Here is a 15,569-nt window from a genome sequence, read left to right as displayed (position 1 = left end):
TTGTCAATACTGCTGCAATTTGACGGTGCGGAGAGGAGGCTGAGGTATTACAGAAACCAGGGAGAAGGGGAAATAAGTCACATACCAAAAATGTCTCCTCCAAAAAAAAAAATCTTTAAGAAATAACAACTCTACTACGGCCTGCCCCCTCTAGATTTACCCTTCCAGAGAAGTGTTGCACCTTAAATCAGCTGAAGGTATAATAAAATTAGCTCTCCAGGAAAGCTAATAAAGGAATGGACAATAAATAATGTGGAATTAGAGGACAACAAGGACCAAATGAATGCTGATGAAATAAGTAATATCATGGTGAAAGCTAATGAAAATTCTTTTTTTCTGTTGTTGTGCTCATTTAGCACACAGGAGGGGAAAAAAAAAAAAACACACTAAGCAGTCATTAAGAAAGCTACTGAAAAATACTGCAGTAAATTAAGATGTGTCAGTAAATGGGTATTTTTTACTCCATAGTAATTCAAAAATGTGTTTTGATGTTACGCATTGTCAGATCACCAGCAGTATTAAGGCAACTATGAATTATAACTGAATTGAAATAATTACAAAAATATACATACACTTTAAAACAACACAGTCACCCGTCGTCATTTAAATTTAACTGTGAGAGCGGAAGAGGTGTATTTGTTCTAGAATAGCAAGCCAAAAAAAAAAAAAAAGCAATGTATTTACCAGTATGAATAAAAAGGAAAATTGCCATGGGATTTTACTGCAAAAAAAATTAAACTATGGTAGAAATCTACGATCAGAAGAATTATGCTCAATATACCTCCAATGAAGCCATATCTCCCAAGTTTCTCAAACAGTTAAATAAACTCACTAAAAACTCCTGACATCTGGAGCCTAGTTTTCAAGCCTGGAGAAATGAACAGAAAGAGTAAAAAGAGCCTGCCCATTTCTAATTACAGCAGAGTCGCCAGAGAGACAAATTTACAAAGCTACCACGATGCAATGGGCACTTTTTTTTTTTCACAAAGGCAGAAAGAAAATGAACTAGGATCCTGCAGATGCTTTGGCTGAGGTCTCTGGAAGAAACCTAGCAGATGACCATCTGAGCCGCATCTGGATCTAACTGTTCCAGGAATTTTCACTTTTAAGAAATTGAAAAATCATCGGTTTTAGGAAGAAAAAGGACATTGCATGATGGTGTATACAGAACTTTCACTATCAAATTATACTAAATCGTTGCTTTGTTTCATTAAACCCTTTGCCAGAGCAAGTTTCTTAGAACACCAGACACGCAAATCTTATCGTGAGGCCTCTGCCTAAAAACTTCACTGCAGAAAGTATTTTTCTTAAGGTGTCACAAGCAACAAACAAAAAGCGTTATACATAAAAAAAGGATTATTTTTCTCTAGCATGTTTTTCAAGCTGCAGTGAATTTGTAAGGGTATTTCTTCCAAATTATCAAATATTAAATAAATTTTTTAAAAAATACAAAGAGCTGAATGTCACACACCCCGTACTCTTCCTAGAAATTCAAAATCAGCTGGTAGCCTTCACTTCTCATACCTCCTTACTAAGAAAGCACTAGGGAATTGCTGACAGGGTTCAGCATTGTGTAGAATATTAAATATCTTTTTTGCAATACCCTGGTGACTCTTGAGTCTGTCTCTTACAGCACCATATGTACAGCTGTGTGGGAAAGAGGAAGCTATTAAATATATTAAAAAGTAGAAATATTACCAATAGACACTTCATCAAATAACTGGATCTCATTCATCCCCAAACAAAGCAAGAAATGTTAAGGTTACATCAACATAAGAAAATAACTCTGGATTTAATAACACCACAAGCCTGTTGAACATATTTGAAAGTAAAAACATTGCTTAATAAAACAGATTAGTGTTTCTGAAACAATGAATATAGCTTTCAACCATCAAATGCTTCGGTAATAAAGACATTGGACTCGGTCTTGAAAGGTACTGGGTATCTCACTTCCCATACCACAGTCACAGCTAGATGGTCTTCAGGTCCAAATATATCACCCTTACTTTACTGCCAACTTAGGACTAGGAATATTTTGTATCAAAAAGGATTTAATAAAAGGAAAAAAAAAAGCATTTTTTTGAGATCACATTTGTGAGTATTTTCTTGAAAGTTTGCCTCCCTCTCACACACACGTTCAAATATTGCATCTACATCTCCAGCTAACGCTTATGGGAAACAGCAACAGCAGACATGCGTTCACGAAGGCATAAAAGGAGACAACCACAATAACTTTTCAAAAACATCTAAATGCTTAAGGACCACGTTATTTTTTTTTTCCAAAACGATTTTCCAAGGGACACATTTTTCTTGGTTTCTAAGCATATAAAGACCACAATAGGAAAGTGGATTTTCGATGGCTCCTACCTCGTAAGAGTTTAAATCAGCAGTCAGAGAGCACGTGCTGCCAAAACTCCAAGCAACCATCTAGCCGCGCTTTTACACGCGAGACTTTTACAAGTAGGGCTGTTAGGCTCTAGAAGCCTAACACCCATCAGCTTCTAATAAGATCTGCAATCTTAAATGCTCAAGTAACTCCTGAAAACAGGACTTAGGCTGTTTGTAAAAGTTTCCCAACGGTCCCCTGTCTGGTGAAGCATAGCTCGCAGGCAGCGCGGAGCGCTCTCGGGAGCCCTCGCGTTTTCAGTGGTGGTCTGGGGAAGCATCGCTGCACATTTACGTAGCAGGAGTTCTTCTCTCACACTTCAGAGAAAGAAATGAAAGAACAACGAACACATATGAAACCAGGCTAAGCACAACTTCATGTAAAAAGTACTGGCAGGATCTGAATATTTATTGAACTGACAAGGACTATGTTAATTTCGCCAGTTACAAATTCTTGAGATAATTTTTTAACACTCCAACACTATTTTTACTAAAATTAATGCAGAAGTGTCTGGATCCCCAAAGGGAAATAGGTTTTCTTATTCACAGTAATACATGAATAATTTACATATTTTCCTACAGTTCGTGAATACATATTTTTATCTAGTTTGACAAAGTTTTCACATTTAGTAGCACTTTTACGTCATTCATTCACCTTTTTCTTGCAGAGCAGCTAGGTGTTTAACCTAAAGCAGTTGTCTACTGACTTCCAAGATAATTATGGCTGATGATTAAAAGAATATTTAAGATCTATGTCTGAAGAGCACTGAAACTTTTTGAACCAAGTGTAAACAGAAATTAAGACCCTAGGGCTAGAGGCATTAACATGTATTGCAAAAAGATAACTGTACCGCTACTGGTTTGCCCTATCTTTTTAAGATAAGCAATTAAAAGGTGTATTACTTTGCACTACAGACCCACAAGAGATTCTTTATGGACATGTTGTTCCCTGTTATATGGTTAGGGAACATACTGTTTTGTTAAAAATTCAGTTAAAATAAAAAAAAAAAACACAACACAAAGCAAAGACAGCTTTGACCTGTCTTTGGTGCTCCTTCAACCTCAACCACCACTCCACATAAGCAGAACCAGGTTTTGAGATGGTTTTCAGGCTCTGATCAACAAGATCTGGCTAGTGTTGCTGCATTGACTGCCGCCTCCAACTGTCTGCTCCGACTCTGCTGGAGGTTGACGCCTCCACAGCACAGTCAGCAAAAGATAAACGATGCCAGAGTCTTAGTCACTGATGCAAAGTCCACCATCTCACCATAAACCACCACCTCTAGCAGAAGAAATACCTCTAACAGTAAAAATGCCTAACGTTGGTTTTACCAGCTGAGGTTTGGGCACAGGTTCCTTTCTACTCTACTGATGAGAGATGAAGGAAGAAAGACATCTGGGGCAGGAACTTCTTAACTGCTGCAGAACATCTTTGACCACTCACAGCTTGCTTAGAGGTCTCTCCATGCTGTTCTTGTACACCTTCTGTGGGACAAATCTAGCTAAACCAGACATAAATAATATAGTCACAAGCATGCTAGCAGTACCCTTACACCTATACAGTTATTCCCATACCCTTTGGAGGATAAATCACACTGGCACCAGACATCTTTGTGCAACCATTCCCCCCCCAGAGATGCTAACAATTTTACTAGTTTAGCTAAAAAACAGACTCACAAGAACAAGTTAGATACATTTACTGCTCAGTCTAATAAATTGCTGTGATGCTTTTTTTTAAATTATATTTTTATTTTTTGCATTCTAGTGACTGAATTTGCTGGCAAACAACATTTTTACTTGAAAAGTATTCTGTAGGTAATGATGGAGGCTACTACAATGGCGGAAATTTCTCTTCCGTCTTCTCTGTAGAGGCCTGCTTGCAGGATCGTGGCCTAAGACTAATCAGGATCAGAAAACTACCATACTGCTGTGGGAAGCCTTCATTAAGTCACAGTTCATTGACCACTAAAACATAAATATAAAATATTTAAAGACACTTAGTTGCAGTGATTGAAGAAAAACATTTTTAGAGGGAATGACACCAGGCTTCAACAGAGCCTGAGTCTCATACATGGTTCAAACAGGTACAAGCTGAATGGGGATACTGCCTTTAGCAGAACAAAAAAAGAAATCATTAGAAAAACAGACTGTAATGAGCTCATGTTGCACACAATAATCTGTCACAAAGTGTTAATGTTATTGACAGCCCTGCCCTGCACTGGGTGACCACTATGATTTCAGTAAACTTCTCTTTGGAAGAGGTCAGTCCCCAGTGACATAACTGTATATGCCTGGGGCTTTCAACACACCAGAGAAGAAAGAAATGCCCTAATTTCATTTCAAAATTCCTTAATCACAAGGCTATTTCCCATCCCCCCTCCAAAGTGCATGCATACAAGGAATACAAGTTATAACGAGAAAACAAACAAAACCAAACAACTGTCACTTACTCTGTTTTCCTCCTTTGCTTGTCCTCAAATATATCGTTCAGACTGATTGCCACCTGGCCCAAAAACTTGTCCAGCCCCACCAGCGACCTGTGCATGACAATCAGGTACAGGATGTATCTTTCTGGGTTCTCCTGCATGAGTAATCCAGGCAGCTCGAAAGAGGCCTCCTCTTTCCATACTGGATCCAGGGTCTTCTCGGCTACCGAGGTGGAGTACTTCTCCTTGCCCAGCTGTATGATAGTGTAAGCGTCGTTGGTGCCACCTTTGCCTTTGGGCTTCAGACCTTTGGCTTGAAGAACCGTGACTTGCACGTGAGTTGGGAACCACTTCTGGGCTTGCTCTGCCAGCATCATCTTTGAAGCAGCAATACCCGAGTCCAGGGCACTTACAGCGGGGACACCTGTCAGCCTCAGGGCGCTCTTCCCCCGGCACTTCTGCCTACGGCTGCCACTGACCGGCCCCCGGCAGCCCTACCGGCGGCTCCATCCTACGCCCTACCGGCTCCCGCTCTCCCTATTCCCGTCCCCTCGGCCCGCCGACACCTCTCCCTCCCGTCCACGGCCCCCAGCTTCTCCCGGGGCCGCCCGGCGCTGCCCGGGGCCCGGCTCCCCGCCCGCCCGCTCCCGGCCGGCCCCGCCGCCCGCAGGGCATCCCCCGGCCCCGGGCCCGCCTCAGCCCCCCTCGCCCGGGCCGGGCTCAGCCGCGGCGCGGAGCCCCCGCAGGCCTCCCCCGGCCCCTTACGGTCTCGGTGCTGCCTGAGGGCGGCGGGCAGAGCCGCGGGGCCGGGCCGGCGCTGCCCCGCCGCCGCCTCAGCCTCTCGCCGCGCTCCCCCCGGCCTGACGGGCCTGGCGGGCCGGCTCCGCCGCTTCCGCCTTCCCCATGCTGCCGGCGGCGGCGGCGGTCAGAGGGCAGAGGGCAGGGTTCGCCCCCTCCCAGCCGCAGCCACCGCCAGAGCCGGGCGGTGCCTCCCCTTCTCCTTCTCCTTCCCCGCCGGCCGTGGCCGGGCTGAGAGGAGAGGGGGGCCGGGCCCGGTGCCGCCCGGGCGCCCGGCTGTGGGGCCGGGGGGACTTCACCCGCATCAGCCCGGGGAAGGCTCCTCACGGGGGTCCGAGGAGGAACGGGCTCGCAGGCCGGCCCCAGCCCGGCTTGTCCTGCTGCAGGCTGCTTGGGGAAATCCTGGAACTTTTGGCTTCTTAATTTTTTTCCTACCCCACCCTGACAAGTGTATTTAACTTAAATGAGGAAGCAAAGATAGCTGGCAGACGTTTTGAGGGCACAGTTTTGTTGATGTTACACACCTGGAGTCAACGGGTGTTTCTGCACATGCACCTGTAAGCAGAGGCACAGGCATTAACTTCACTTCTGCAAAAAACAGAAGCCCCCCCCCACAATATTGGTTGCCAGGGTCTGTATGGTCTGTATCCCACCCATGTAAACCACAGCAAGCAGAGATATCAGCAGCCCAGTCAGATAATACTTCATCCACCACCCCTCACTCATGAGTCCCCAGCCGGTGGCCCACAGGTTAGTGAGCAACAAAAGCTTGGGAGACCTTCTCCTGCTGCTCTGAGCTACAGGAAATTAAAAAGCTAAAATTGAAGGCCATTAGGGAGAGTAAAGTATGATGTTGCCCACAACACATAACGCTGAGCGAGTTATTGTCCAGGGTCAGAAAAGGTTGGGGATCGCTGGTCTGCACACAGTCATTAGTTTCCCTTTACAAGCCGAGCCTAGGCTCATGTTATCTCTAACAGTTTAAATAACTACTTGGATGACCCTTAAGTTTTGACTGTGAACTGGATGTTTGTCTGCACGCTCTGATAATTAATACGGTACTGGCATGTAGTTCCTCTTCCTCATCATATCTGCTTTTTGTTCTTGTTGGAAGATAGTCCAGTTGGAAATGATAACTTCAGAACATTTCTTGGGATCATACTTAGACAAAAGCATGTAAATGAGTTAGCTAGGGTAGCGTTTCTTGAAGAGTATGAATGCTATAATTATCTGCCTTGGTTTGGTATTGGTGAGTGTTGTGGTTTAACCCAGCAGGCAGCTCAGTACCACACAGCCTCTCACTCACTCTCCCCAAGTGGGATGGGGAGAGAATCAGAAAGGCAAAAGTGCGAGAACTCATGGGTTGAGGATAAAGACAGTGTACTCAGTAAAGCAAAAGCTGGGCACAAGCAAAGCAAAACGAGGAATTCATTCACTACTTCCCATCAGCAGGCACATTCAGCCACTTCAAGGAAAGCAGACCTCATCACATATAATGGTTTCAAGGGAAGACAAACGTCATCGCTCCAAATGTCCCCCACTTCCTCCTCCTTTACCCCTGCTGTTATTGCTGAGCATGATGCCATAAGGAATGGGACATCCCTTTGGCCAGCCTGGGCCAGCTGTCCTGGCCGTGTCCCCTCACAGCTCCTGGTGCACCCCCAGCCCAAGGCTGGCCGTGCAGAAAGTCCTTGCCTCTGTGTAAGCACTGCTGTGCAACAACTAAGCATCGGTGTGTTATCACCACTGTTTTCATCAAAAATCCAAAATACAACTTCATTTGAGCCTCTACAAAGAAAATTAACTCTATCCCAGAAAAAAAAAATAAAAATAAAAAGACAATATCCACCCCTTATTCCATACCACTTAAGCCATGCTCAGGTCCCACACTTTCCTATAAATCCTCATTAATCACGACTCTTCAATTAATACACTGATATTCCCTTAGTCTGTAGACCACCCCTGTGAAATGTCCATAAAATATCCAAGGAATTTTTTTAGTCCATGACTTAGCTTTTATCTGTTATGGTAGTTGCTCAAGACAGGAGAAGCAGTATGTTGTGTGGAATTACTGGTCACCAAAGCCATCTCGGGTCAGGTCACTTGCTCCGCTGCTTGTGAGGCTCATCTTCCAACATTTCAAGTGGTTCCTGCTACAAGACTTCCCATAACATGCAACTCAGAGTTACAATAATTTAAAGATTTATCCATCAAAATCTCCACCCTTGGTCCCTTCGGATCAGACTACAGGGTTTAAAATTGCAAAGAATTCCTCCCGTCGTCCCTGCTCCAGCCTGGACTTAGGCATTGGCCACAGTCCTTTAGAGGGGTACCTGCTCCAGCATGGCCTTTTCCATGAGCCACAGTCCCTTCAAAGGTCTACCTGCTTTGTAAGCACTGCTCAGCAACAACTGAAATATCAGTGTGTTATCAACATTATTTTTCTCCTAACTTAAAAACAACATACCAGCCACTATGAAGAAAATCAATTCTATCCAGCTGAAACCATGACAATGAGATACCATTGATCAAATTAAGGCTGCACATCAACTCTTTGGGATAAATCACCTTCACCCCTCACCTGGAAATTGCTTGCCCTCCTCTCCAGCTGTCAGTGTCCCCTAAGATCCTTCGGTTTCTTTCCAAAACGTGTCACAATAAGTTGTTAACAAAGTTCCCAGGCTGAATGGCTGTGCTTGGGGATGGTGTAGCAGTATTTCAGACAAATGGCTGGGAAAGTGAGGAAGGATAATGATAAAAGTGTTCTGCAGGAGACTGAGGTCATGGGGAAAAAACACTGGGGAACCAGTAAAACATATGTAAATCACATTATTTTTTAAACGAATTTTACCACATACAACTTCTGTTTTAATGGAGTATTCTTCATTGCATCAAATCTAAACCAAGCATGATGCAATTATCAAATGAAAACAAGAAATGAATTTTAGGTACGCAGAACGTATTTATTTAATCAGAAATTTAAGTCAGAAATCACGTCTTGCATGCTGTGTCATAGAAAAAGTTTTATGAACTCTTACAGCGGGCAGGATTTGTGCTTTTTCCTTGAATTTTATTGGTATTCTATTATTTCATCTTATTGTGCCTTTCTAAATTGGGACTAGCTTGAATACATATGTTTGCAGCTGAACAGGGGAAGGTGAAGGAACTTTTGTAACTCGGCCTAAAATATACCAACACAATACACAGTCTGCTGTTCCTGATTTAAAAGTCAGTGACAGATTATTAGTCCTCTTCTCTTTGTCCATAACCTGGCATGTGAGAAGAACAGAGGGGAGCCTTTCTCCCTGTCATTGCTCTCCCTCTCTCTGTTCATCTGGCGGAGCAGGCAGTGGGGACCTCTCGGCTCACCCACTCCCGTGAATTAGAGTGAATTTTGTTCAAAGGTGCACCAGATATAATTTATTCCCTCTTATAGCCCTCCAGGGTCAAGCTGCAATCCAGCCTTTTGATTCCATCCTCTTTGGAATAGGGACATTGTCTTCTTGAATGTAACGTGCAATATAAATGACAAAACATCTCAGTTAAATAATGATATCTCCAGCAACACAGCATCCCCTGACACTATGTTAGAGCATTAATCCAGAAACGACTCAGATTCCCATTTACTAAACCACCGCCACCACTCAGTGGCTGCACGCACTGTAGGTTTTGCTCATCCCCGTCCATGGTTCAGCGAATATCACACTAGAAAAATCCATTTTGTTTTCTGTGCACTGCTGTGGTGACAAGACTGTAATGTTCCTTCACTTTTGCTTTTCCTCCATGTTGAGACCAAGCATTGTGGGTGCAGGACAAACAGTGCAGGAATATCAGTGGTCATTAAGATTAAATATGTTGCCTTAGCAGTACAGTGGGAATGCTAATGAGGATGACTAATCTTTGAGAAACCATTTTTTCTGCCTGAATTTGAAGCAGGCACTAACCAAACAACAGTTCATGTGGGGAAGGATACCATGAAGCTGAGGGGTGATGGATAAATTCTCTTGTCACTGTCTCTTTGCTGATTAGAATAAGCAGACAAAAATAGATACAGGAGAAGGAAAGTCCTGGGACTCTGGAAGAGATAATTAAAACTCAAATGTCTCTTGGGTAAAGAGAGGCGTTTTCCTTAGGCTGTGTTTTTGGCAAGATCTGCAATTCATGCTTGCTCGTGAAAAGCACTCATCTTTTTATGTGTCAAGGTCATCACGTTCCTTCTTCTAGTTAGCTCATGTCACTAAAATGCATCTTAGTCATAAAAAGCTGTTTATTTTGAGTGGTTTATTTAGGAAGGAATTACAAAGTGGACTGAACATGAGGGAAGGGGCGTTGCCTCAAAAAGAGGAGGTGCAGGAGCAGCCAGGACAGGACAAATAGTGCAAATCAGAACCATAGAAGCCTTTCTGAGAGCAGAGGTTCTAGCTTTGATGACTTTTCCTCAGCAGCAAGAGGTCTGGCCTTGCTTTTCTCAGCTGTCTTCCTCCAGCCCTCCATGGGTAGAGGGAGTTAGGGGAGAAGGACAAGGCAGAGAAGGATACAAGAGCTACCAGGCTTCCTGGAGGCCAAATCATTTTTAACACGATGTAGCTCTCAAGGGAGATACTTTTGAATGCAAGCTCCAAGCGTAACATTTTAAGCTCAAAAATCTTTAAAAAAGAACTGGAAGAAAAGACATGATTGAATATCCTCACAATAAATGGACTTGGACAGAAAACAAGGTACAATGATGAGAGAGTTTAAAAAGCGATTATCACAGAACAACAGTGGATATCTACAGCGTATTTAACATGGAACCTTAATCCTCATGTGTGCCATCTATCTCTATTACACATTCTTCCAGGCATTTCTGGCCCAAAAGATCAACTTTTTAAATTTTTATGTTTTTATTTTAAAAAAAAAGGGTATTCCAAGAATTACGGTGGATTTTTGTCAGTTTCAGTAATTTGAAATTCCCTCTCCACTCTCATTACTGAGCCAATGGTACATCTGATTAAACATCAGTCTTGATATTCTGGCTGCCCTTGCACAAGAAAGGCAAGAAAATCTTTTAGCCTACTCTGCTCCGAGGCTGTTCGATCCTCTGCTTTTCATTTCCAGCTGCATACTTGCTAAAGAGGATCAGAGCAGTTTACAGTGGTAAACTGGAGCAGATAATCTGGTGATTTAATTTCTCCCCGACTTCTATTTATGAAGTAGGAAGCTTGGAAGCTTTTTGCCTTTTTTTTTTTTTTTTAAATGCTCTCTCTTCTTTGAGATTATTTGCTGAATGATTCTTTGTTGGCAGATCTTGGGTGATGTGTTTGTTTTGAACATTATGCAGTTGTGAGGTACAGGCTGGTTTTGTCTAGACATGCAGCAAGCTCCTGCTTTCAGCCTAGCCGACTAACTTTCAGTAGCTGTTGCAACTGTCCAGATTACACATTTACTGGAGAGACTATGCAAATTTTTGAGACCGAACACAGTTGTTTGTTAACTTTATCTTAGCTTTTGTTATTGTTTCAATTACTGACTTCTTCAGGAATTCAGTAGAATTAATTGATTGCAGAAATCAGATTGCTGGGCTCAAACCCACCACAGTGAATTGGAAAGTTTTTCTCATGCTACTGTTTCTGTCTGCTCTCTTGGTTTGAGAAAAAAAAAATAAATCGTTAAGCTGAATGTATTTTGATTGAAATATTAAAAGCTAGGTGAACATATTCATTGTGTTTCTGGTCTGAACCCAAATGCTGCATCCCCAAGAATAGCGATTCTTGGTTTTCTTAGGCTGGATGAGCTAGGCAATGTCCCGCTTGGCATGGTCCCTTTTACTTTTCACCTTCCCTCTTATGGCCTGTGTCTCGTCAGATCTCATCCTCCAGCAGCCTTTGGCCTCAACAGTAGGCTGAATCTTCCTACAGCTCTCAACAGCCATACACACACTTTCTTGCTGGTTTGAAGCTCTCAGGTACTGCCACTGTCATTTCTTCTGTGCCTTTCTCCTCTGTCACCAGGTATGGGTTTTTCCTCCTCTTTGCTTAGGATGTAGCTTCGGTCTTCCCTGCCTCATTCTTCACTGGTACACGAAGGATGGCACGACAAATAGCAAAGGAAAAGCGTGCATAAAGAAAGGGTGAAGGATTAAAATAGGCAAATGCACATTGAATTGTCCTTTGTTTTAATTGAAATCTGGTACTTTTCAACCAGAAATCTGGAGTCACAGTTACACTAGAATATGTAAAATATCGGACTTCAAATAAACACCAGGTAATACTAAAAATGTTGGAACCATCATCTTTTTTGTTCATTTTTCGTTGAACTTCTTTCACAGCCTTTCAACACTGTCATCCATTGTGAAGTTCAAAGAGGCTTAAATGCTGTAAAACAATCATCAAATGCTATAATTAAACTTGCCAGTCATCCAGATTTGACCCAAACTGCCTGTGTCTCAAGATGTTAGTCAGGTGTCTGCGTTAGACTTCAGTTCAGTTTTATAAAACCATGGAGACACCTAGCTCTCAGCAGCTTTAGCATAAGCCATAGGCAGGCAAATCATTCTGTTTTTTCTGTCAAAGCATCCCAATTGTGCAAACTCCCCATGCACTTCTAACGTAAAATACCCACAGGATACCTCAGGCACACCAAAAGGCCATGGTCTTGCCCGAGACCTGGGAGGATTCACATTGCCTTCAGGCAGACCTCCACATGGGATGGCACCAGGCACATGCAGCCCCTGAGAGCTGGATCCAGATTTCTCTTTGGTTCTCCTAAAATGTAATGGAAACCTCCAAGTGAACCCTTAGGGAAGCACCCAATTTAAAAGAGACAGAAACACAAACTGAGGCTCAATCTAAAGAATTACATTAGAAATAGAAATTGCCTGTGTGATATCTATTTTCAGACCTAAATCTTCACATTCTTTTCTTGTTTGCAGTACATATCTAATGCTTGAGGGTTGCAAACAACTTCCATGCATTGGAACTGGACTTAAATAACATAAGGAGAGTCACGGATAATTTTGCCCTCTCTACAGAGAATAATCGTTTTTTTTTTTGCACTTGACATGAACTAAGAAGTGTTAGCAGTATAAATAAATGACTTGAAAATTATGACCTTTCTGGTTTCCCATTGAATTAGAAGAGAAAAAAAAAAAAAAAAAAGAATAGATTTTTACCATTGTCCGAGTATGAGGTTTCTTTAGAAGTATTTTTTCTGGGTTTAAATATATCATACATTTATTCTCTCTTTATAGGTCTCCAAGGATCTCAGAGACCATTACCTCAGAAATTATCCCAAAGTTATCAACTCTCAAGGAAAACCTCAGCAAATACCATAAAATTACGTCCCCAAAAAAGTTTTTAATAACTGGACTTCTGCCCTTCTCAACTTCTTTCCCATTGTTTACAAGACCTAAACATTCAACATTGATAGGCTGCCACCTGAGACCAGGTAAAAGTAACTTATTTGCAGATACGTTAAATTCCAATGTTGCTTTGTGTACTAAGCTTGCAGTTACAGCAAGACGGTGAAGTATCTACCCACCTTAAAGCAGAAGCCGTGTGCTGCTTGAAAGAGTGAAAACAGCCTTTCTTCTTAAAGTTTGGTCTTCTTAACTAAAACACACCTAAACTTCCTCCTCATTCCCAAGACTTTTTCCCAGGCTTAGCTGCCCCCAAAATTTCTTCCCAGAGATTTTCTCCTACCAGAGGCCTACCCCATGTCTCTTCTGTTGTTGAAGGGTCTAATGGAATCCACCTGCACCACTGAGTCAGCCGTGATTAATCTGCAGTTAACTGCAGGGTCTCAACACCTCCGATGTGTTGGTAACAGGAGAATCCTTATTCCCTGATGATACAAGGGGGGAAAATAGTAGTAATAATAATAAAATAAAAGTAAAATAAAATAACATAGCCATAGCATAAAATGTTTTAGGAAGGAAGGAAATTTTATGTATTTGTTAGACTTTAACTTGACATGAATCCTTTTCAAGTCCTGATAAACCAAGACATGGATTTTCTAACTCTTCACCCCATGTCACAGAGCTGGTATAAATCTCAGAACGATATTTGGCATTTTGGGAGAGTTTTTTTCGCTTGCTGTGTTGATGAATAGTTCAGATTTTATATCATCATTGACATCTAGCAATATAAATTTCAATTTGGCTTCAGCATGGTCTTAATATAAATATGTGATTAGAGAAGGAATCTGAATTAAATTGCTGTAGTTAAGTTTTATGTGCATTAAATGTATGTACTCCAAGCACTCTTCTCCAATGTTGCTTACAACCCTCTTTTCTTTGAAGCATGGTTTATTCTTAGAAAACTCAAGCTGCTCCTAAAATTCTGCTCCCAGTAAGAGACAAATTAGATAAAAACAACTTATTGAGAGAAGAGAGCTTACAGAGCTCATGCAAATAGACATAGAGTGCTGCTTGACAGCCTTCTATGCTATTTTTTTTGGTAAGAATTATCCAATACCCAGACATATAACAGATAAAATTTGACTTTTCCAAGATATCTGTACTGCATCTTCCCAACACCAAAAGTTGGAAGGATTGCGAGGGCTATGGGAATACTGCAAATTTATTTTGGCACTGCCTAGTGCTTCAAGCATCCTGGAAATCAGCACTGGATAAGTTCTCATAGTCTAGATGTAAATTAGCCATATGCGCGTTAGTGGCGTTATTTACAGATTGAATTGTGCAACTATACTTAGGGCCTTAGATAAATTATTTGTACATTGGGTCCAATTTTTGCTGTCATTTACAGTAATATAAATCTAGGATCACTCCACTGAAGTCAGTGGGGTAATTATTTTGAACTTTCTCCAGTGTGACTGAGAGCAGAACTTAGCTTCTGATTAGTATTTGCAGCTCTGAAGCCTTCTCCTCTACACTAGAAGTCTCCTGAGTCTGCTCTGTCAGTTGTGTTCACTATTGCGTTAGAGATGTGCTCAGTGAATCTACCTCTGTCTGAAAGCAGAGCCGTGCAGTCAGACTTAGCTCTTGTTGGAGTAAATAAAAATGAAAACAGTTACCCTGTGTTACAATCTCTTGCTGGATATATACCTTTGTCTTTTACGCTCCCTTCTTTGTTTCTAATACAGGAATTTCCATGAAAGTTTGTCATTGGAGCTATAACTGGTTGAGCCTCGCTAATGAAGTCATCATGAACAGTGTTAGAATACAGGGGCCACCCTCTGAGCTTCTTCACCCACCACTTTGAATGGACCTTGTGTTAGCAAGTGATATGCTTCCTTACCTTTGCCTTAAGCTTTTCACTGTATCTTCATGGCTTAAGCCAGTGGTGCTCCCTTTTCCCATTTATATTTGACAGAACCTTCTATCTAACTGTGAAAATGTGGTGAATACAAGTAAAACTCCATCTGTTGGAAAAATATGAAATCAAAGATGAAGCACATCAGTCTCAATAGAAAAATAAGAACCATGCTAACACATCAGCAACTGTTCTCTAGAAACACTCTCACTGATGTTGGAGTAAATAGGATTGTCCATATAAGAACACAGATGTCTCATCATCCAGCAACATATGATGTTAAGGCATTCTAGTGTTGGATGCAACTTTGTAACTGTGGTTCAAAGCTCATGTAAGAGAAACACACTGGGATACTGGTTATATCTTTTTCAACTCAGTATTTCTAATGAGAAGAAGATGTCTGAATGTATTTTATGTAGGTCATAATCATTTGAAAAAATGCATTAGCAGGCACAGGTCTCATAAGTGATTTTAAATCATCTCCATATTTTGTTTTCCTTCAGCTTCTCCTTTGTTTCTTTGCTTCTGCTCAAACTCATTTTTTCTCTAACCCATATTACTACAACAGCACGTTTACCTTCATTTGCAGTGCTAGAAAAGGCTGTATAATTAAACGCTTCATTTTGGCCATCAGATGTTCCATCTGACTCATTTATCTCATCTGGATTTTGTACAGTGTCCTGCCACTACCCGGGTCCTTACATTCCTA

At 41.8% G+C, this 15,569-nt stretch overlaps 1 protein-coding gene across 1 annotated transcript in view; it reads right to left on the bottom strand.

The window, feature by feature from the left end:
* RAB11FIP2 (RAB11 family interacting protein 2) overlaps positions 1–5,741 on the bottom strand; it is a 35,951-nt gene extending 30,210 nt beyond the window's left edge. The window contains exon 1 of the mRNA XM_013195594.3: positions 4,836–5,741. Within this exon, the coding sequence (XP_013051048.1) occupies positions 4,836–5,188 (353 nt within the window). The 5' untranslated portion in view covers positions 5,189–5,741. The remainder of the gene's footprint in view (positions 1–4,835) is intronic.
* Positions 5,742–15,569: the final 9,828 nt, after the last annotated feature.

The sequence above is a fragment of the Anser cygnoides genome, chromosome 7 (assembly GCF_040182565.1).
Source record: "Anser cygnoides isolate HZ-2024a breed goose chromosome 7, Taihu_goose_T2T_genome, whole genome shotgun sequence".
Classification (NCBI taxonomy): Eukaryota; Metazoa; Chordata; class Aves; order Anseriformes; family Anatidae; genus Anser; species Anser cygnoides.
Note: the sequence above shows the minus strand (reverse complement) of the source record. Positions and strands in the feature narration are given on the sequence as shown.